The 23,682-nt window shown below is 34.4% G+C and overlaps 3 protein-coding genes and 1 long non-coding RNA gene across 4 annotated transcripts; 1 reads left to right on the top strand and 3 right to left on the bottom strand.

Moving 5' to 3' along the window:
* Positions 1-1,578: 1,578 nt before the first annotated feature.
* LOC145066325 (DNA photolyase) lies at positions 1,579-5,459 on the bottom strand. The gene is made up of 12 exons (XM_079013553.1): positions 5,023-5,459; positions 4,642-4,775; positions 4,394-4,531; positions 4,204-4,315; positions 3,799-4,111; positions 3,494-3,707; positions 3,334-3,423; positions 2,988-3,243; positions 2,781-2,893; positions 2,550-2,648; positions 2,408-2,455; positions 1,579-2,143 (listed from the first exon to the last, which is right to left on the bottom strand). The coding sequence occupies exons 1-12, from the start codon at positions 5,297-5,299 to the stop codon at positions 1,775-1,777; spliced, it is 2,163 nt and encodes a 720-aa protein (XP_078869679.1). The 5' UTR covers positions 5,300-5,459; the 3' UTR covers positions 1,579-1,774.
* A 3,532-nt stretch (positions 5,460-8,991) lies between these two features.
* On the bottom strand, positions 8,992-11,363 carry LOC145070242 (uncharacterized). The gene is made up of 4 exons (XR_013689872.1): positions 11,233-11,363; positions 11,006-11,081; positions 10,614-10,688; positions 8,992-9,402 (listed from the first exon to the last, which is right to left on the bottom strand). It is a non-coding gene; the product is annotated as an uncharacterized LOC145070242 (long non-coding RNA).
* LPA2 (low psii accumulation2) lies at positions 11,224-12,406 on the top strand. The gene is made up of 2 exons (XM_079017177.1): positions 11,224-11,679; positions 12,107-12,406. Exons 1-2 carry the CDS (start codon positions 11,268-11,270, stop codon positions 12,250-12,252), a joined length of 558 nt encoding a protein of 185 aa, XP_078873303.1. The 5' UTR covers positions 11,224-11,267; the 3' UTR covers positions 12,253-12,406.
* Positions 12,407-21,786: 9,380 nt separating this feature from the next.
* Positions 21,787-23,013, bottom strand: EXL3 (EXORDIUM like 3). The gene has a single exon (XM_079015881.1). The coding sequence runs from the start codon at positions 22,959-22,961 to the stop codon at positions 21,921-21,923; it is 1,041 nt and encodes a 346-aa protein (XP_078872007.1). The 5' UTR covers positions 22,962-23,013; the 3' UTR covers positions 21,787-21,920.
* Positions 23,014-23,682: the final 669 nt, after the last annotated feature.

Genomic DNA, 23,682 nt, shown 5'->3' with positions numbered 1-23,682 from the left:
AGTTACAACCAAAGCCCGAAATAGTTTATTACAACAAAAAAAAACAATCAATTATGGGTCGGTTTCTCGGGTTGGATGGGTCGGTTTCTTGGGGCGGTTTGTCGGTTTTAAGTACGGGTCGGTTTCTGTGTAAAAACCGAAACCGAACCCGATTCTTCGGTTTAAAAAAAAATTCAAACCCTAACCGTCGGTTTTGCTTCGGTTTCGGTTTCATCAGTTTTAGTCGGTTTCTCGGTTTCTTGGTTTGGGTTTGCTCACCCCTACTGCTGACTAAGGATGAACTTTTTAAACGAAAACCGAACAGAAACCGATTATTGGTATTTTGTCCGGTTCTCGGTTCTTAGTTTACGTCTTATTCGGTTTTCGATTTTTTAGTTCCAGTTCCGAACACCTTCTTAGATAGCAAACTTCTTAATAAAACTAGTATCGAATCGGAACCAGTTAGTGGTATTAGCTCCGACTTTCGTTCCGTAGTTTACGACGTATTTGGTTTCCCTTTTTTCAGTTCCAGACCAATTTACATGCCTACTGTTGACCCCTTAGGGGGGCTCATCATTTTATCCCTTTTAATTCACTTGTCATATCATTGTCACATCAACTTTTTTCTTAACTCTCTCTTCCACTTCACCAATATCATAACACATGAAAACTCATCTTTCTCATCCCTATTAGCCATTCACTTCTTTTACTTAAAAAAAAAACTAATTGAAAACATACAAAACAAGCTAAAAGCATACAAACATATTTTTATAACTTTTTATATAGAAAATACAAGTAACAAAGTCTAGAGAGGGCACAAGTTAGTTAACCCGTAAAGTCTTCATTTGGCGATACGCATTCATGCTAAGACTCATACATACTTGCAGTATCGGAGATAAAGCAAGCCGTCTCCCCCGCCCCCTCACCAACTCCATTCACCCTTATACTATCTCATCAACAATCCAAATCAACCTATATATATTCATTCAAAATCTTTTATGTCCTAACTATTGTATCCAATTTATTTTTCTATTTTCTTTAAATTTTTGTTAGATTTCAGTAAAAAAAACACACATTTTTCCGAACAAGTGTCTTCTACTATACGTATCGATGGTATAATGACATAAACAAGGTAGTAACATCACACCTGAAACTAGTTTAAACCCGACATTAAGCCAGCATTTTGTATACATATGACAATCATACATAAAACCATAAAATATGTTTGTTGAGTCCACCTTTAAGCTTAAACCTTAACCTCACAGACAAAACCATTACTTAGATGAAACGTAAGTTAATTCCGCACACTTGAGTCATCCTTAGTACTCTAAGTGATATGCATATATATGATGCTTAAATATGTTTTCAAACCAATTGTAGTATTCCTCAAGTGAAAACAATTTCCAAAATATGTTTCATGAATGTAACAATTACATATAATAGACACATTGCAATCAAGAGTACTAAGCCAAATACATATCACAAATTATTGATAGGGACATGTACTCTTGGTATTTACTCACATTTGCTCTTCTAGCTTCTTCTAAGCACCTTACTTCTCTTCCTAGCGTTGTATAAATACTTTCTAGGCACATATGGTTGATGATTAAACCATTTGTAATTTATTAAATACTTCTTACATAAATCAAGTCCTAAACCAACTCATTCCAATCATTGCATAGCATTTGGTTTAATGTGTTCTTCAATGGCTGATGTGATACTAACACAAAAGAATAAGAGATATTGTCACTAAATAACAATCAAGTTTCATAATTGTTACCTCAAAACTTTTTTTTCAAGAGGTTTGACCACTAAACTCTTTTTCAAGACTTTGTTTTTTGGTTGGCATTCTGCTATCTTTGACTTTTTGTTCCAAGATCTGATGTCTGTTTTCAACATTGACCACCCATTCTCGAATGATAGAGTTGACTTCTTCTGGTACCTCATCATGGGGACAGTGTCCTGCATCTAACTCCTTGATTTCAATTTCTTTCAAGTGTTTTTTGACAAGATTCACTTTGGTTTTGGAATCAGAAATCGGGTCTTTCATCCCCTGGATAATCATGACTTTTTCCTCAAGTCCTTTGAGCACATAATTCATTGGAATTGAAGGATCAAATGTAAAAAGGCTTTCCAAAACCACCACTGCACCAGGGTCATATGACTATTCTTCATTAAGGAAATGCACAATTTCACAACATTCACAAAAACTTAAAGTAAGTTACATTTTTGGTCCCTGAGTAGTGATTTGCAATTTTGATCCTTATTTGAGGTTTTTGTAACATTTTTGGTCCATGTTCCAAGTCATTTATGTTAAAAAAAAAACCTAAAATAAGGACCACAATTACAACACAGAACTTTTTGGGACCAATATTACAAAAATATACTATAAACTCTAAAAAAAATATAATATGGCCTTAAAGGATACTGCCCTTACCATCTCACTGAGAAGCCCTTCATCAACACGATCCCTTTTCTGCAAAAAAAGAAAAAAATGCAATCAATAAAAAAAAACATAATATAATATGAAAAAAGTTTTATATGGATACAAAAGGTTTCAAGAAAGTTACAGTTGGGTAGCAACTCCTCACTAAATTCCTAACACTCAACTTCAGGTAGCCCGAAATGCCCCTAGCACCTAACCATGCAATTCCTGTAGTTTTCCTTTCCTAAAAAGCAAATAAATAAATATATTAATTCCACAAAAACCTCTAATTTTATCTTAAAGAATTCATATATATATATATATATATATATATATATATATATATATATATATATATATATATATATATATATACCTTAAAGGGAGGCACAGAAGAATATTCTGGAATGTAATGGCCAGCACTATTCAAGAGGACCACAGACTTAGCTAAAGCAGGCCATAAACCAGCAACAATAGAAACAAAATAGCCTGTACACATGGCAATTAGAAAAAGATTATCATTATAACTTATAGAATTAAAAAAGAAAAGTTTATAAAAAGATTGAGAAAAAAAAAAAAAAACCTCCGAATGAGTTCCCAACAAGATGAACTGGTTCCCGAATAACATCAACTATAAAATCTCTTATAAACTCAGCCCACAAAAGTTCAGTGTATATAACATTTGGTTTCTCTGATCTTCCAAATCCTAAAAGTGTAATAGCCCAAACACGGTTGCCATTTTCAGCTATATTCTTAATATTGTCACGATAATGCTCCAAAAAAGCACCAAAACCATGCACAAGAAGAATTGCAGGACCTTCACTTCCCACAACAGTATACTATAAAGAAAAAAAAAACAAGAAAATCCCATGAGTGATTTGAAATCAAATTCTGTATAGAAAGTTTAAAGATTAGTTTTTTAATCTAGCCTGTATTAGATAACCATTCCACTTCCAGTATCGAATAGAATATCTTTTAGTTGAATCAAATTGACTTCTCGATGCCAAAAGACTATACCACTGCCAAAAAAAAAGTCACAAATTTGGAATAAGATTCATCAAGATAGAGGGCAATAGTGGAAAAGCTCACCTCTGTTGAGAGAACATGGCCAACTGCTGCTGCAATAGTGGCAGTTGAGTAGCCAAAGGGCGACAGAAATCCACCATTTCTGTCTTTTTCATATTTTAGAGTCTCATAATACACTCTTCTTCTAGAAACTATTCCAAGCTGAAGGACAGGTCCAAAAAGAACACCAAATGAAGCTCCTTCACGTGTTTCAGCCTTGCGTAATTTTTCATGCACCCTGTAATAATATATATAAAGGTGTTTATACAAATACCAATTATTTGAAATATAAATATTACATAAAGATCCAGGAAAAGAATGATACATACTCCTGCCAATCATTGCGTGTAGTACCCTCTAAATATTTTAGATATGCTGACAATGCATTAAGCACATCATTTGTCCCACCTCCAATAACATTTCCTTGTTGTGTTATAAATGCTGAATTTTTTATTCTCTTCTGGTTAGTCTTAGTAAGGGGCATCAAATTGGTTTGACTAGTCAGACCATTTGATGCAAGAATCCTAGCATTCTGCATTACGTATTCAGCTGAATTGTTCTTGATGGAAGTCCAGGTATCTTTTGATTTGTATGGATTCTCATCTATGAATTCCTTCAAATCATTCAGTGTTGGTAGAGCACCTGGATCATGAAGCAAATACAATTTCTATATCAAAACAACAAATTAAATACAGTTACTTTCTCATATAGGAACCATATTACTTAATACTTACCCCAGGCTAAATCTGTTGCTATGCTAGGTAACTTTGGGGATGAAAGAGGTGAATGTATGGACAATTTTAATTGTTGAAACTCCTCATATGACAATGGGATGTCCATAATGTTCTGGAAAGATTTAGATTAAATCAGCATAATCCAAAATGCAAAGTTTGCAAACTAGTACTGATGAAGTGAAAGATATACCTTGATATCATAAAAGGGGGTACTCCATAGAGATATTTTAGGGCTCTTTATGTCTCCCAAGTTTTCTTTAACCTTCTCAATTACCAACTGTAACTCATATTCCACCTCTTCTTGTGTGTAAATGTTTGCAGCTCTGACCTGTTTCAACCCTAGGTGATGAATTAATTATGAGTGGTTGGGTGATGAAAGCTGCCCCTTTTCTTGTTCAATCTAAAAAATTCTTAGCAAGCAAACCTTAAGGTAACAACCTCTTTTACAAGATCTTGGATTACAGATTCTGTCCTCCCGGACCTGATCATCAGATCAGATCCCAGATCCTTCAATGAGTTTCTCAGATCTTTCACAGCAAAGAGGAGCAGCTCAAGCTTTTCCTCAGTGAAGTCTGCAGTTGGTAAAACGAGAACCAATACATCAAAATATTGTGTATACAGTATATGCACCATTTTGATTGCTACAACCATCAAATTATTCTCCAAAACTTCGTTTCGTTGAACTGGAACTTCAAATACTAAATTGCATCACTATTCTTCAATGCGAGGATTAGTGATAGCGTATGAAACGCGAAGAATCGGTTTAAGAAAGCTTACTCTAATTGCGGAAGTAGTAGTAAAGTAGTTAAAGGCACTCACAGCGAAGAATCCGGTGATCGAAGACATAAAGAGGAACAACCGCCGTATGCTTCGAGGCAGCAATTAAACCTGGATGATCATCGACACGAAGATCATTCTTGTACCAAAGAACTGCAGCGCCGGTGCTTTTTCCGCCATTGGAACTTGTTATTGCCTTAGAAGTGGGCAGTTTAACGGTAGCCGAAGAAGAACACCGGACGGGAGTTAGTGGAGCTGATTGACGACGATTTTGCAAGAACAAGGCAGTTGGAATGCAGGGGTACACAAGAATCGCCATGGAGATAGAACTGGATTTCCATCAATGGATATTGCAGATTAACATGATAAAATATCTAGGGCTCCCATGGAGTTCTGTCCAAAAGGATGGTAGTTAGACTGGTCACTTGAAAGTAAAAGAATAGTGAACTAACTTCATGTGTAAAAAATAATTTGGAAAGATTCGAACCCATATCTTCCATCCATCATCCACAAAATAAGCCACGAATCTTATTAAGGATTTGTATACAAATTTAGGAATTTGTTAGATTTAGTTACGTAGATATACTTTCCTATTTTAAAGTGGCTCTTGATTTTATAATGAATTATCATCCAGAATCGTGGTGATTTTTATCAAAATTTATATGGTATCATCCTAAAAGATCCCTAACCATCCTATAGCCATTGTTAATCTTTTTCCACTCTCCTTGATATGCAAATGATTAAACTCTCTTCATCTAACTATACCATATGATGGAAACGAATCGTCGAATCCTTCCACTTCTCTCATATCAAAAAAATACCATATTGACAGGCTGTAGATCTTAACCCGTATTATTATATCCAAATTTATTTAAATTTTAAAACATACTCATTTTACCCAACTTCACAAAACGTTAAATTTAACGAACACAATTTTTATATGAAAAATAATTAAATTCATGAAATATAATGTTAAAAATGGATGGTTAGGCTATGATTTTTTTTCTTCGAAAATGTAGTCATTTAGATTTTATTCTTTTACCTTTTTCAATGGTTTATGTGGGATTAATTTTACAAAGTCTCATTTTACACAATAAATTTTTTGATTTTTAATTAAGATAAAATACAATTTTCATAAACCCCAAGTCAATAAAAATCATTTGTTACAAAAGACAATCATCCAAAAATTAGAGTATTATAACAAACGCGAAATCACACAATGCTAAATATGTTGATGAGTGTCTACAGTCAAACCTTCGTCTTCCCCAGATCATCTGAAATATCTGAAACATTTAATCCACAACTACAAGTCAAAGCTCAGCGAGTTCCCCAAAATATTATACACAACAATATACATACACTACATACAAGTAATGGCCTTCGGCACGAAGTTGGTTCACCCGGAGTTTCTTGGCCTTTAGCACAAGGCTGAACCGCCCTCAACTCGCTCATAATATGTCGACATATATAAATACACAAATATACAAACAAACAAACCAACAATGACAAACAACTGTCTAAACAAGTTGGTTCGCCCGGAGTTTCTTGGCCTTTAGCACAAGGCTGAACCGCCCTCAACTCGCTCATAATATGTCGACATATATAAATACACAAATATACAAACAAACAAACCAACAATGACAAACAATTGTCTAAACAAGTCTACCTGCCTAACAACTCACTACATCATACTAATATCCTAGCATACAGATGATCCATATTGTAGTATAAGTATAGTGAGAAAACGCACCTTGTAGATAGACCGGGCAACCACCACAGCATGCGAACACTAACATACCACTCTCACACATCACCTAGATATTAAATAAAAAAAGGGACAAACTCAGCTATGACCTAAAACCCTAAAGTTTGATCCAAGGTTAAACTTAGTCAAAAAGTCAACAAGTCAATATGTTGGTCAATGAGTGCGCCACACCATCTTCTGGGTGTCCCGTATCCACAAAATGACAAAAAAAATCAGGATCTCAGGCTAAAACAAACACGCCTTAGAAAACCCTAAAAAGTGTGTCGCGTCCAGACCTTCTTCATAAGGTGAAAAGACTTAATCCATTAAGTTAAGAGCCCATAAATCCATATACGATCTTTAGCGTGGTCTTAATGGATAAAGTTTCCAACTTTACTCATTAAGACACTCCAATTAAGCAATATCTAAACTTTATGCACTAAAATGACCTAAAAAGCCAGCACAACTTGCATGGCTTATTAGGACATGCACAAAACACCAACTTTCTAAGTCCAAAAGGTCCGTAGAACAATCCTAAGTACTCAAAAGAAGCTGGAGTCATCTCAACTCCAAGCTCACTACCAAAGAAGGACCAAAAGTGCATAAAAATGAGAATAAGCAATCTCTAGTAAACTAAAAGGGAAGCTTGAAGCTTTGTACCTCACAAAGGTCCAAGAAAGGTGCAACCTTGTTGGATCTACACTTTTCTCTTCGCTTCAATGCACCAAAAGAAATCTTGATCTTTAAGCTTCAAGCACAAACAAAGGGACAATAAGCTCTCAATGTGAAACAAGACTCAAAATGAGAGAAAATGGGACTAAGATTTCTAGAGACTCTCTCTATGATGTTGGAGGCCGCAAATGATCCAAACCTATAGAGTTAAAGGTTTTTAAATAGCCCCAAAACCATAAAAAAAAAAAAAAAAAAAAAAAAAAACGCTCAACCCATGGGTCAGGCGCGTCGCGCCCTTAAGAGACTTGTCGCGTCCAACGCGATTAATTCCAGATTCTTCGATTTTCAAATTTTTGTGAATTAAGTTGAATAAAGTCAGAATAAATTACATACCGGTGATATGGATGTTACAATGTCATAGATAAAAATCAAAATACAAAAAGACTTAAACGAGAAAAGAAGACAAATCAACACTATAAGTAACAACATCAAATACATTAAATACATCCATGACATAGAGCTCTTGAGAACTGTAAATGTGACATTTATACATATCCTAAACAAGAATGTCATACATAAAAATCAAAATACAAGTAACTCAAACAAAAAGAAGACAAGTCAATACCTGAAAGAACACCCATCAAATACTTTCCTAGCCTAAGACCAGTCTCACTCGCCTTTTAAGATCATGTGTCATGGACACAACAAAGAGAATCATAAAAGAAAACTCAAACTCAAATTTAGACAAAGATAGTTGTCTAACTAAAACAATTTTTAAATAAAGTTTGGGAATATAATAACAACATAAAATATTATGAGGCTTTTAGAAGAAGTAACAACATAACCAACACCCTCTAATGACATAGATGTACCAATGAGAGTCATAATAGATACAAGAAAACCAAGAGACAATGAGACAAATAATGAAACGTAAGGTGACATATGGTGATATACACCTACATCTAAGATCCATAAGGAGGAAGGTATAATTGAAATAGTAGAAGATAAATCTATATATAAGGTCGATGACCTGACAAGGGACCAGAAAGTAAGGAACTATTTTTGCTAAAAAAAACCTAAGATCTAAAACAAATGATGACATAGTGGTGGATTGGTAGTATTAACAACATTCTTTAGTAAAGGTGCAGTAATTGTAGTGTTAAAGTGAGGTGGACAAGGTGACCATGGAGTAGGACCCGAAGGAGGTAGCTGAAATGATCCAGACAGTATGTTTTTGTTATGGCGGGTCGTCGTCGTTGTTGTTTTCCTTTGTTAAGAAATAATGAACACTTGGATTTCCAATGGTTCTTTTGTTGCATAATCACATTCATTATAAGAAACGTTAGAAGATGGTATTTTGCTGTTTGTAGTTGGAGATCATTGTAGGACAACAAAAATAACAAGGGAAGTAAATGGTTTAGATTCTTTGTCGACCTAAGATTTAAGACGAGTCTCTTCTACTATCCTTCCATGAACAACTAAATCAACCAATAGATTAGGAGTATTAATCAATAAGATTAATTAAAGCACCAAGTCAGAGTTTCATCTAATATTGTCTAAGCATAACTTATAAAAGTAGATTTTTTAACGACAAAACTATTATTAAACCTCTAGCAAGAAGCTAGAGGCAAAAGAAAGCAAACAAAATACAATACATAGGAAACCAAGTTACATGACAACCAAAGGGAAAACACATCAAGATTCACGGTTCATATGGACTTCATTCCTTTTATTTTTAACCCACGATAAAGTTAATGCTTTTATGTCTTCAAACAACTTAGTTGAAACATCCCAAAAATACAACCCAAAAATTTCTTTTTTAAAACATTAATAAAACCATCAACCATCCAAAATCATAAGTAAAATCATAATCATGTATCATAAAACATCATAGTATCTGTCTCAAATCAAAATCCCATATCAAATCATCAGAGTGAACTCCCAGGCTGTGACTGTGGTGTGTGTCATGCGATCAACCCGAGCCCTTCCATTGCTAGTGGAAGTACCTATAACCAAAATTGAAAACTGTAAGCACAAAGCTCAGTGAGCTCCCCCAAACTACTACACACCATACAATAACACAAATAACACATATTGGGCCTTGCCCACTGCATCGGGCCTCGCCCGACATCAGATCGAAGTCCGGAATAACTTGGGCCCCGCCCACTGCATCATTCCCCGCTCGGCATCAGACCGAATTCCGGAATAAACTGAACATAACATAACATGAACATATAGCATAATCACATACTGCATCGGGCTTGCCCGACATCGTACCGAAGTCCGGATCATATAACACATATCACAAACATGCATGAATCACAAAGACATCAAGCATACATACTGCTGCATCGGTCCCCGCCCGACATCAGACCGAAGTCCGGAACTACTATCATCTAAATGGGTCGGCATTGTGGTCGTAGACCCGTTCCTACTGGAAGGAAACTCAACTCGTATAACTGGCTACTGATATCCCGAGTGAGAAATCCCTGTTTGCTGCTCCGGAGACTCTCCGACTACAATCACATAACATTCTAAATCAACTGATGATTCCTCATGGAGTAAATAACCAATTTACCCCTGGTCAAAGTCAATGTCCTGGTCAGAATCAACTTCCAGGTTGACTCTACTCGCCGAGTCCTTCTATGGACTCGCCGAGTTCCCTAACTCACAATTCTCCAACTCGCGACTCGACTCGCCGAGTCGGGGCATAGACTCGTCGAGTCCCTCTACTTCCAGATCCTTGTCCTAACTCACTGAGTCCTCTTCCACTCACTGATTCAACTCACAACTCTCAAATCGGAGATATCAGTAGTTTGCGCTCCGACTCGCCGAGTCCAATGAATGACTCGTCGAGTCCTATGCATGTCTTTACTATACAGTTGATTCTAATCGATTCTAGTGCATCCAATTCATAGATCTGAGCTTCTAAGGCCGATATAACACGTAAAGTTGCCAACTTTACGTACATGCATAGAGGTATGAAGCTAAAACACCAGAATAAGCTAGAAATGGGAACCTATGGTTTGGAGCAAGGCCTTGCTTTGCATAAAGGTAGCTACTTTGAGCTCCCGGAGCTCAAAGATGTCCAGATCTATAGTTCCCTACCTTAAGGGAGCTCCAAACTCGAGTTTGGACCTTGAAATGTCCCAAAAGTGGCAAAACAAGCATATATGAAGATCTACTAGGTAAATGAACAAGGTAGAGGCTTTATTACCAGATGAAGTAGCAAATGGAAACTAGCTTTTGGATCTCCTTCTTCTCCTTTGAACCTTCTCTCTTTCCTTCTCTTCTACACTTTCAAGAATACACCAAAACACTCAAAATCAAGAAGGAAACACTCAAACTCACCAATGGAGGGCTAGGGTTTTAAGGGGGGAACGCTCTAGAGGTGCTGGAGGTTGGGATGAGAGCTATAAGGACGTTTAAATAGGGTACAAACCCTAAGGATTAGGGTTTCATCCAGAGTGGCCTACTCGTCGAGTCAAGACACAGACTCGCCGAGTAGGTCACTTAAACCCACGTCCAATCCTGACATCTACTTGACGAGTTAGGGCTACTACTTATCGAGTAGCTCTTTATAAAAGACATTAATGAATTAATACGTACCAGGAACGGGGCGTTATATTAGTTGGGATGAGTGAAATTTGTTAAAGACAAGAGTATTCCTAGCTCTCCAAACTCCCTATAAAATAGTGTTTTTTGTTAAAGCCAATTCCTTTTGAGGTTTTATTACTTATAAAAGTAGATAAAACCTCAAAAAGTAGAAGGATATAAAAGGCATGTTACAAAACTACAAGGAGGAAAAAGGAAATAAGAAAAGTCTGTAAAATCACCTGCAAAAATGGTGGCTTAACGAACTAAACAGAAAATGGCGTTAATTTTCCCCTCATCTTCAACCTTCATCACTTTCAGCCACAAATCCCGCCATCAACTTCGCCATCTGACCGCCATTAAAGCACAGAACACATCTTCATCACCAGAGTCTTCCGAATCAAGCGATGAGACCTCTTCGTCCCTCAAATCCGAGTCACCGCCCCTAGGGTTTGGCTCGACTTCTTCCGTTTCTACATCATCTCCGGTGAAGAAGCAAAAAGGTAAGAAGGAAAGAGCTCGGATTATTCGCCGAGATCCAGTTGATACTCCTAAATTTGCTTCTCAACAAGCGGAAAGAGGAGGAGAGGCGTCAAATGAGCAGGGCATCAATGAGCGCGCTTTTCTTCTTGCTTGGTTAGGGCTAGGTTCGCTAATTATTTTTGAAGGGCTTGCTCTTGCTGCTTCAGGTATTGCAAATTATAACTTCGAATTGAAATTAAGCACAATCAGTTACAGTTATCAACCAATTGAATTTTATTCTCCTAAACACCATCTTGGTGTTAAGAATTTAGATCGAGTAAACTAAGTATTTCTTCCATGAATCTGAACAGTTCTGAAAAACTAAACCTAGGAGCTGCATATATGTTTGTTAGCACCTTGCACATAAATTTGAAGAGAGGAGGAGATTGAACATTGTTGATCTTTATCCAAGTTCTATGATTTTTCTTGAACAAATCTCAAATGACGATTTTGTAGTCCATCCCTCTTTATCTTCTACTATCTTGGGATCAAAAAGAGACAAAGTGGGGATGATTTGAAGAATGGAATAGCATGACATTTTATTATATTCATGATTTGTGTTCTGGGCTTGATTGTAATGCTTTGTGTGTACAGGTTTCCTTCCTGAAGAATGGGATGCTTTGTTTGTGAAGTATCTTTATCCATCATTTACCCCAACTGTGTTCTTGTTTGTTGCTGGAACAGTTGTCTATGGAGTCGTTAAGTATCTGGAAAATGAGAAACCCAATAGCTCAAATTGATCTTGCATGTAATCTCAATACTTTATCTTTATATAAAGGGCTAAATGTAATAAATAGCGATCTACTTTCTATTTGTCTCTCATTATAGCACTGAGTAAATTGCTACCTGTTGTACCGAATAGGTTTTATTATTAATTAATTCTTTTTTATGTCATCCGAGCTTGAAGCATGTGATATTGTGATATAATATCACGAGTCAATTTCTTTTTTGGATAAATGATCATCTGACATATTGATATAATTCAAACTAGAAAAGTAGGTTTAGTGACTTGATATGCTACAAAACTTGTTCAATGCATATAATAAAAAAGTGACATTGATAGTTGGTTACTCATCCACAGCCTTGGCCCAAAATATAACATATGGACTGAAAGAACTTAAAATTTTATAACAATTTAAAAAAAAAAAAAAAAAAAAAAAAAAAAAAAAACTAGCATTAACGCCACTTTTTTTAACCTAACCTCAAATAAATTGGGCTTAACCAGTCCTTGAAACAAATATAGCCATTTTGCTTCAAAACTTGGCCCGCAAATTTGTCCAAACAACTACAAAATAAAATTTTATTTTTATTGTGCAAATGTTTTGACAAAATTAGCACTTATTGGTTTTTATTTGGACACAAAGTGTTTGAAAAAAAAAGTAGTTATGAGTTTTTGAAAGAAATCTCTTTAAAGAAGTTTTTAGATTTAGGGTTTTTTTTGTTTAAACTAAAAACTTTAAGTTTAAACATTAGAATGAAACTTTATCTTTAAGCTTAATTTTTTGAAAATCTATTTGAGATACGTTTGTTGATGAATTCATGAGTTTTTTCCAACAAGTTTTCTAAATATACTCTTAAATTTTAAAGAAATAAAACAATTTATTAATGATTACCCAAAAAAACCACTTAGTGACTTCTTTTAGAAAAAAGAAGTATAACTTAAGTTCTTAAGTTATGACAACGTTTTGATTTGAAGATTAAAAAACTATATTTTGTTCTTAAGGTATAACTTAAGTACTTAAATTTTTATTAAGTTTAGAGACGTGAATATCTATAACAAAATAAATGATAAGAGTATGAACGAATTTTATAAAAATAATAAAGTTGATTTTTTAATGATATAATTTTAATGTTTTTGTGGGATGGTAGGCTGAAAATGTGATTTGATGAAGAAGATAAACTGATAAAGAAACCGATGAAGTGAAGATTTGGGTTTTTAGAGAGAGGGGGGGGGGGGGTGGTATTATTTTCTTTATATTTTTTAATCAAAATAGTAATAAAAAGTTAAAAATAAATAAAAAAGAATCATTAAAGGGCATATTCGTCATTTCAGGTTGGGTTTGGACTAAAAACACATAAAATGTCAACCATAGGGACCAAAACTACACAAGGTATCTAAAATTGGACCAGTGGTGCATCAACATTTCGTTTTGGACCAAATCTGCAGAATTTTGCCAACCACAGGGACTATTTTTGCAATTTTGTCAAAAAAATATTGTCATTTTGCATAAATGGCATTCCGATTGCGATATCCTCTTTTGCAAACTATGATTTCCGTTGATTTTTTTCTTGAAGAAACGAAATCACAATTACATTCCCATTGTGATTATACAAGTCTTTAATGCATAAAATATACATTAAAGTCTTGTATAATTAGATAGGAAAGCCATTTGTGATTTCTTTTATTCAAAGTGTTATTGTACAACATTTTAAAGTATGAGACGCAAACATTTTTAGCTTTTAAAAAATATCTAAGAAATTGCAGATGACATGCTCATCCGCGATTGTACAAGTCATTAATGTACAACTTTTGCATTAAGTTTTGTACAATCATAGATGTACATGTCATGTGTGATTTCCTCTCCGGGTAGTACAAGTTTTGAAACGTAAAATACAAGTTTTTAAAGCATTAACTACAATGTTTGTAAGAACAATGATGTTATAAACATTATCTTATAAAATACAAACAAAATAACTAAAGATTAGATCATTTACAACATTATTAGAGGGCAATACGGTTTCAGCTCTTAGAATTCATTGAGCTTCAAAATGTGAAAATAAGGGTAATTTTTTTTTTCTAAATGTTTAAATACATTGGGCTCACAGTCTATGAAATTACAGGCAAGGATATGAGATTTTGTTAGTTATTTTGGTTATTTCCTTAATTTTTTACTACTTTTGGTAAATGCTTAAGGTTTTTGGCGAGATTTTTTTTTCTCGTGTTTTTTTTTATGTTAATTTACATTTATCATCTAACTTATAAACTAATTTTTATCAAACCTAATTACTTTATCAATTTATAAGACAAAAACTATTTTCTTTAGCTAATAGCAAGCTTTTCAACTAGCCTCCCAAAAAAAGCCTAAACTACTTAAAAATCTATCAATACCCATTATTCTTTACAATTAAACACATCAATTTCCATTCCGTATTGTATGTCCACATTATAAATACTCATTTACCTCTAGTCACAACTCAATTGGGTGTTGCACCACGTTTGTTTGTCTTGTATGTGTGCTTATCTTTCTTTTCATATACTTGACATCATTTTGCATACATTTGGTCGGTGCCCCCTATCTCAACTTCCATTGTGATGGCACCACTCCATCCCCAAGCCCATACACCAACACCTTTCTTACAAAAAGAAGTCAATTTGCAACAACTTTTCAACAATCTTTCTTTGTCATCCATTTATGGTTTTGGCCTTTTGGGATTGGATGATTATGTGTTGATTCAGTGGTCCAGAAGCGGGGGTGGGGGTCTGAATTACTTAAGCACATGGACTGTTGGCCAGTTAGGTTAGGTAGCTACAAGTAGATACATATAGCTAGAGTGGTCTCTTGTGTACAATGATTTACTCTTTTAAGTTTCTCTATAAATTAGCAACACATATTAGAGATCAAACTAGCTTTTAAATCGTTGTGTTTTTATTAGGACATAACTTAATTCAATAAATGCTTAATAGAGAAAGTACAACTTAATTATAAAAAAATGATTAAAACGGGGCTTTTTGCATGAAATTCTATCTTTTTAAAATTTGTATAGTCTTTCCTTTCCCTTTCACATTGATGCCATCATTCTTTTAAATACTATTTTTTAAACCACGGTCTAGGCTTAACGAGAGCTTGATTGGTTTAGGATATTTCACTTTTCCTGCTCTCCTTAATTGATTGAGTTTTGATTTTGACACTCTTCTCGATTTTTTATTTATTTTAGATTCTTTTTTTTTTTTTTTAATTCTTGCAAGAATTATGAGTCATTTTCAATTAAATCACCCTATGTCCTATGATCAATAGCATTTTATATTTATGGTTTCCATTGATTGTTTTTGTATCTATTTATAGAAGTTGATCTACAACAATATCATATAAGATACAATAAAGAAATATTTTACTTTAATATTAAGTATGTCATTTTCGATAAAATACGACAAAGGAAGACGTTACTTTAATGGCATATGTAATCTTTTAATGTAAAGTGGAAATTAAGTCAAATTGGAATATTAGTTGACAGCTTTTATCATCTTATAATGATGACAAAAATGGTCAATTTGAGGTTCTAAAACCTCCCATTAATTATTTTATGTGCCGTACAAAAAAAAATATTTTATCTAAATTTTCAGTTAAAATACATTCAATAATCCTTTAATACTATAGTCTGTATAAAATATATTTGTTTTTGAAGTGCTTATTCACTTGGTTGCAAACATATAAGAGAAAATGTTTTATTTCAAATATTTTCATTGGAAACGAAATATAAATTTTGATGAAGGTAAATCAATGTCATCATGTAACAAAGAATAAACATCTTAATTGGTATCTAACATCCAAAAGTACGAATGAGAGCTAAATAGAGTTAATGTAAGCACAATTGCATATTAACTGATGTACTATTCAGAACACTATTGGTTCATTTATCGTGGCATTAAGTAAGATGCCTTAATTTAATGTTATCATTGTTGGGTATAATTTTAAATAAAAAGAGATTTTATCCAATCGAAATGTATGTAAATGAAACAAACATATAATGTATATTAACCCGGTAAAACCCAAATATAACAATAATAAAAAATGGTTATAAAAAGTAAATAAATTAAAAATAAACTATCAATCAAGCATTAAAGTTAAATTAGATTGAGAACCACCGAAATATTTTGGGGACCAGTCAAGTACGCCAATTCACGGGCGGAATTATGGGAGAAAAGGAGATAGAACGCAATATTATATATTTCGTATGTCCTGTGATAAATAATTGTATCTGATATATTTTAGAATTGACTAATCAATAAAAACATTATATTAAATATTTTTCTATAAATAAAGTATAAATTCTATAATAAAAGTTATTATTTAACTACAGAAATATAACTAAAATAATCAAAAATATTGCTCCAATATTAGATGGTGTAAGACAAATAAAAGAACATATGATATTGGCCAAAGAAAAAAATAATATGGTATCGAAATGAAATTGAAAAAGCGTCTAATCCAAAACAAAGGTGGCGGAAAAGCAGCAAATCGGCGCCTAAAAAGCATCTATTCTTTTTACCTAATAAATAACAAACTAAAACAATAACCCACACTCCTCTGTACTTCTATTTTTCTTTTTTAATCACCATTTATAGTCATCTATGCGATTTTTATGTTTAAAATGTGAAAATTTCAAAAGAAACAGAAAAACGAACATTTAAAACCATAAAAAGACTAAATAAATTTATTTTGATATTTAAATCTTACAATACAATATTTATTTAATTCTGAGTTTTTATGATAATTAACTTCAAACAAGACTAAGGAATAAAATCATAAAATGACCTTGTATTTTCATATATACATAGTAATAGCATTATAAAAATGTCTCTCTTACGTTCAGCTAAACGCGTTTTTTTTTTTTATTAATTTACCAATATTTTAATGTAAGGCAATACATACTACTTGACTATTTGCACAGCATATAACTTGAAAACCAATAACATACAACGAGATTAACCATTTCCAAAATGTAATATGTATCGTTAGTGTCTTAACAAGGTCTTGAAAATGATCAATTGGTTATAGATCTCATCATTTAAAAAGTTGGTTAGGATCTCATATATTAATCTAGTTGCAAATATAATGTTAATCATCAATGAAAAAACACACAATTGCTCCCACTTTAAGTAGTACACAATATCAAGAACCCATGATCTTCATTTTTTATGTTTTCTTATCTTCTCCTCTCTTTCATCCTTCTCTTCCCTCAACCCCTCTCTACACCCAATCAAGAATCTTCGTTCCTCGGCCGATTATTCTCTAGTTTCCTCACTCAAATTCACCCTAGGCAGGGTGAATTTAGTGTAAAAAGTAAAAACACATGGCTTGTGTATTTTCATAAGTACAATGCCTAAATTGGAATGTCTAACAAGTTACGATGCCTGGATCTGGCTATTGCCAAAGCACACGACTCATGGGAACCCAATGCCCTTACTTGTAACCCACAACTCTTGTGTTTTTGATAGGTGCATTTTATGCACCTATTTTTCATGTTTATTTCTGTCCTTTTATAGCATTCTACTTCATAATTCTTGCATTTAGTTAATTATTAGGGCAATTGCACATTTCATCAAGAATGTCTGATACTTCACTATTTTTGATTTATTTTGCAGGCATTATGGAGCATGGAACTTGGAGCATGGAGCTTTGGAGCATGAAGAGAAGATGAACCGGCCATACAATGGAAGAGAACAAGAAGACGGAACCCGAGTCATTGTGCATTATCATCATAGCAAAGGACTACGTTTGAAGCACGACTCATGTCACATTGACACGAGTCGTGTCTGTCATTTATCATCTCATATTTGAGTAACACGACTCGTGGTGAAGCTTAGGGCTGTGCATGGGTCGGTTTGGGTCGGTTTTGGACCCCAACCCAACCCAACCCGTAAATGATCGGTTTCTGGTTTTTAGAACCCAATAGGGTCGGTTTCTGGTCGGTTCGGTTTCTCGGTTTCTGATATCGGTTTGGGCGGTTTCTCGGTTTCTTGGGTTCAACCCATACACTTACGGTTTCTGGGTTTAAACCCATGGGTTTTGGGTTTGAACCCATTTTCCAGAAATGTAACAATTAGTTAAATAATTAAAAAAACACCTAAGCTTCTTTTATTTATTTTTATTTTTTTAATATATATATATATATATATATATATATATATATATATATATATATAGAAACATAAAATAATTAGTAAAAAGCATCGGGTTTGCGGGTTTGCTGGGTCGGTTTCTCGGTTTTAAAGAGGGGTCGGTTTCTCGGGTTGTTGGGTCGGTTTCTGGGGGCAAAACCGAAACCGAACTCGGAAAGTCGGTTTTTACAAATTTAAAACCCACACCGTCGGTTTTGATTCGGTTTCGGTTTTTCCGGTTTCGGTTTCGTCGGTTTTTGTCGGTTTCTCGGTTTCTTGGTTCGGGTTTGCTCACCCCTAGTGAAGCTAGACTGAAGATGGAGCCAACAGTGGAGACTTGTTTGATTTTAAGCAAAAAGCTTGGGTCATGCCAAAAACACATGGTCAAGACAAATGGCCATGCCAAAAACACATGGCAAAAGGCATGGTCATGCTAAAAACGCATGGCCTTATGGCAAGTCACGTGAACTTTAATTAAAAGAGCAGAAGAACGTCATTTGAAGGGAGAACGGTTTTGGGGAGCAGTTTCTGGCGATCTAGGGCAATTTTGGGAGAATTCTTGGAGTTTTTGAGAAGACTTAATCATTGCAAACATTTGGATTTCACTTTTGTAAGGATTAAACATTCCAATTCCATCTTATTCTTGTTTGATTTGTTCTTAGCCATGTGTGGCTAAGAAACCATAGTTTCTAGTTTTTGTTCAAAACATGTTGATTGCTTGACTTGAAGCATATGATTTGATGTTTGATTTGTGATTCTATTCTAGTGATTATGTTTTTGTTTAAACTAGAATCCTTGAATTTGATTTGTGTTTGATTGGCCACCTTCATGAATTGAATTTTTGTGCAGTTAATTAACTTTTAGGGCACCTAATCGTTCTATTGAGTTAATAATTGGTAACAAGCAATAAGTTTTCTTATTGTAAAACATATATCACATGTTTTCACACTTCCGAGCGTATGAGAAGAAATGAACATTGTTGGGAAGCTTGTACAAAACTTAATGCGGTTTTTCAATACAATCTAAGAGCGTGTTTAGGTTGAATTAGTAAAGCTAGGTCTAATCAAAAAGCGTGTTTTGGTTAGATAATTTGGCAAGCGAGAGTTATTAGAGCGTGTTAATATCTTTCAGTACCAACATAGAATAGCAATCTTGAATTACATCAAGTCATAATCAAGTTGAACAACAACATTGAGAACTAGAACTAGAACCATTCAATCAATTTGTTTACAAATCTATTTCATTTTGTGCATGCTTTTAAAGTAGATTGTTATTTAGTTATTTACTTTTGCAAACAACCCCCCCCCCCCTTTGTGACCAAAGTACCTTGTACAAAAAGGTATAGACTTTTGTCCCGTGTCTCTGTGGTTCGACCCTGCTTGCCTTTTACTACTTTTTAGTGCATTAAAGCAGTGTATTTGGAGTCAGTTGTACCCCTTTATTTGTTGGGTCTGACACACCTAACAGTTTTGCATTTACAATAACATACAACACATGTAGTTTGACGTCCTTTCAAAGCCAAATTATTCGTTTTGCCCTAAGTTTCCATACATTATCCTTGATAAGTTCTAATCTTCAAAGGCACTTGAAATTCCACCAAAAACCTTGAAGCCAACGTGCTCACCACAATTCATAAACTTTATTGTAAAATGAGTAATATGCATTAATTTATAATTAACCAGCTATGTAAATACGTGAGGTAAACGTGCAAATAGATGTATAAAATACATCTAACACACTTTATTGATGTAATGAAAACCCAAAATTTAACGACATAATGATTATAATTAAGGCACAAAAAGTAAAATGAACACTATTAGTTGCCATTGACATTAACCTTAAAATATAAAAGTGCATTATATTGTTGCTTTACAACTTGATAACAATTCTTCTATTTTGTATATAATATATAATAATAAAAAACCATCAAATTATATGGGGAGTCCGAATGAAAATATTGATGCTTCAAAAAATATCCCTGGAGTTTGGAATAATATTGTTAGATGCAAAACTGAACTTAGAAAAGTAAACATTCTAGTTCATGATGTTATTAGAAAATCACCAATCGACGATACCTGGGAATCTAATTTTTGTAAAGAGAATTACTGTGTAGCTATGATGAGAACGAGAATAGACAGATCCCTACACCTAATATGCGACGGTGAATTTCCATGGTTTAAGTGGGTGCCAATGAAAGTTGTATGTTTCGCTTGGCGAGCTAGGTTGGGTTGAATCCCAACTTTGTTGGCCATTAGCCACAGGAATGTTAAGGTAGACTCCCAATGGTATAGTGCATGTATCTCGAGGTTAGAAACTTCCGACCATCTCCTAGTTGACTGCCCGTTTGCGGATCATGTATGGAGGAATCTGGAGAAGTGGTGCGGCATTGGGAAGATAAACGCCAACTCTGTTCGAGGAATTATTGATGAGGGTGTCAGACTGAAGATGGGTTCCAATCGCAAGAAGAAGGCTATGTTCTCGATCCGCTATGGTGCTCTGTGGGCCATTTGGCATGCCAGGAATGATAGAATCTTCAATGACGATATTGCTAATCCGATTAAGGTTGTCGATTCGATTAAGTCTATAACATTTCTGTGGATAAAACATAGATATGACAAATGTAGTATTAATTGGGGTGATTGGATTAGATCCCCGCCGGTTCCAAAAAAAATAAATAAATAAATAAATAAATTCCATTACATAGTTGTTTTCAATAGAGTATAATATTTTTTAACCACATAATTTTCAGAAAACAAATCACAAAACTGATGGTTCCTATAACGCTTGAATTAATCTCGGAACCGATTACAATGATTTTGGTATGAATCAATTTCATTAATAGCTATCTACTTTTAAAATTTATATTAACATTTATTAAACAACAACTCAACTGATATTCTTCGAAGAACAAATCAATTCACGTGTGCTGGAGAAGAATTCTTAGATTTGTTTCTATATATGAGATGAATTACTTTTATAATTTAGCTTTTCACATAACTCATAACAAAACTAGAATGATAGCATGAAATCATGACAACACTATTTTAGTCCTTTACTAAAAACTTGGGAAAATAAAATTTAAAACCATCAAATATTTTATAATCTAACCGTATAAGAAGCTGACGAAAAAATATTCATATAGCGTCTCATTTATTTTAAAACTATTATAAAAAATAAATTTTGATATTATGATTACTCAGTTGTTTTCATTAACATAAATAAATCTTTTTAATATTTTTACGTTTCATTTTTTTTCACAAAAATCTAATTGCACATCACTCCAGGCCCATCGGTATTCTCCATTTTACCCTTAAAAGACGAAAATATCTAATGGCGGGAAACACAAGTACCGACAAATAATTTGTACCATTTTCGTCCTCTTTTAATTATCTAATTTCACTAATAGTACTTTTAATATATATAAATTAATAAAAACAGACCAAAAAATTAAACAGGAATTATGGCAAAAAGGACTAGACAGGCCAAATGTTGGGGAAAAATATTACACCCACTGCCACTGTCCGCTTTTCAGTCAAGCGCATTCGGGCCAGTACAGTAATTTACCACATGATTCCAAACCCACTGCACCAAGAATCTCCGTCGGATCCCGTGCATGTTATACGTGGCACCATCTCTATCGTTCAACATTTGTCCTGTGTAGGACCCACCACCACCGGTACCATAGATGCCCTCACACAGATCGGCTATCTCCACCGGAAACACAGGGTCTTGACCGGCGTACCAAGCATTAATCAACGGGTTCGAAGCCAGCTCCGAGATTTCGTGAGCTATCACACTGATCATCCCGTCGATTCCGACGTTCCCGTTCGGCGATTTCATCGGTTTTAGCCCCGGGATGTAGTCGGGAACGGCGAAGGGGTATGCACAGACACCGGGACAAAACTTCCCGGAGTTTCCAATCCAGGCGTAGGGTAAAGTGTACCCTACGATGGACGGGTATGTGAAATAGTGGAATCCACATACGTTCTGGCAGAAGTCCTGAACGTACACGTCATCGGCGGTGAGTAACAGGTAGAGTCCACTTTTAGGGCTTATCGGCAAGGGTTTTGTTTTAGCAGTCACGGCGGCTTTTATCACCGATTGAACGGAGAGACGAGTGAGTTTTTTACCGTGAGAAAGTAGCCGGTCGTTTTTCTCTTCGCCGAGACGAACCGTTCGCGAGATGTTGGAACCGGTTTGGTCGGTGTAGAGTTGCACCGTTTTCCACCAACCGGAAACCGACGGTGACTGGGCGGAGGTGGCGGAGATGGAGTTGATGAACTCACGGATAATGCGTTTCTGAGCCTTAGGCCAGGTTCCGTACCAGATAATGTGTACGGTTATGTTAGCAGTGAGAACGGGGCCCATGTGGTACCGGAGTTTGACAAACTCCGACGACCCTTCGTACTTTTTTGAACCTCCGAGTTCGAGCTCCGTCGCGTTGTTTCTATGGTGAGGCCATGGACGCCATGCGATAGAGGGCTGAATGAGGAGTAATGCAGAGAGGACGGCGAGGATGAGGAGCGGTGGCGCCGGTGAACGGTGATTGGTTACACACCACCGGCTCATTTTTTGTTGATAGTGTATTTGCTGATGGAAGCACGAATCGTAAAATGGCGAGACGTGTATATATATAAGAAAAAGATTTTGCACTGAAATTCCAATTTACTATCCTTGAGTTTTAATTCTACGGGTTTTCCCTTATTGAATTGTCTAATGCATTCTTAGTACCTTGTATTTTGAAAGTAATTAATTGTCCCTTTTCTTATTTTGGCAAAAGAATATAATGGACGTTTGGATTTGAGTTTGAAAATAAAAATTAGTTTTTTGGTAAATATATTTATTAGATTATGTGATAATAAAGTCTGCAATTCAACTTTATTTGTATTCAATTTAATAAATGAATTTGGAGTATCACTAGTTTACTATTCATTTTCTTGATTTATAGTAACTTTCTATTGTTATATTTGGTCATTTTTGTTTGGTTTTATGTACATCTAATTTATTTAATTTAATTATATAAATATTAAATAAAAACAAGAATAACTAATTGTATTGTTATATTTTAAATATAATAAAAAAATGCATTAAAATTTTTAATGTTTTTAATGAAATGTTTGTTTACGAATATTTCATTTGGTTGTATTTATTTAGTAATATAAGATTTAATGTTGTTACAAAAACTTATTAGAAAAAATTGTGAAATTTTATAATTTGAAGGGGTATTTTTTTAAATTATACAAACTTGGAAAATAAGAATATTTTTGGAATATTTATTTTGGTGTTTAAA

The sequence above is a fragment of the Lactuca serriola genome, chromosome 8 (assembly GCF_051521515.1).
Source record: "Lactuca serriola cultivar US96UC23 chromosome 8, Lser_US96UC23_V15, whole genome shotgun sequence".
NCBI lineage: Eukaryota > Viridiplantae > Streptophyta > Magnoliopsida > Asterales > Asteraceae > Lactuca > Lactuca serriola.
This window is presented reverse-complemented; position numbering and strand designations above follow the sequence as displayed.

Coding starts and splice junctions, on each gene's coding strand:
- LOC145066325 (XM_079013553.1), bottom strand. CDS start 5,299: ATGGCGATTCTTGTGTACCCCTGCATTCCAACTGCCTTGTTCTTGCAA. Junction 4,316..4,393: donor CCCCCTTTTATGATATCAAG/GTATATCTTTCA, acceptor AAATCTTTCCAG/AACATTATGGACATCCCATT. Junction 3,708..3,798: donor ACACGCAATGATTGGCAGGA/GTATGTATCATT, acceptor ATATTATTACAG/GGTGCATGAAAAATTACGCA.
- LPA2 (XM_079017177.1), top strand. CDS start 11,268: ATGGCGTTAATTTTCCCCTCATCTTCAACCTTCATCACTTTCAGCCAC. Junction 11,680..12,106: donor GCTTGCTCTTGCTGCTTCAG/GTATTGCAAATT, acceptor TTGTGTGTACAG/GTTTCCTTCCTGAAGAATGG.
- EXL3 (XM_079015881.1), bottom strand. CDS start 22,961: ATGAGCCGGTGGTGTGTAACCAATCACCGTTCACCGGCGCCACCGCTC.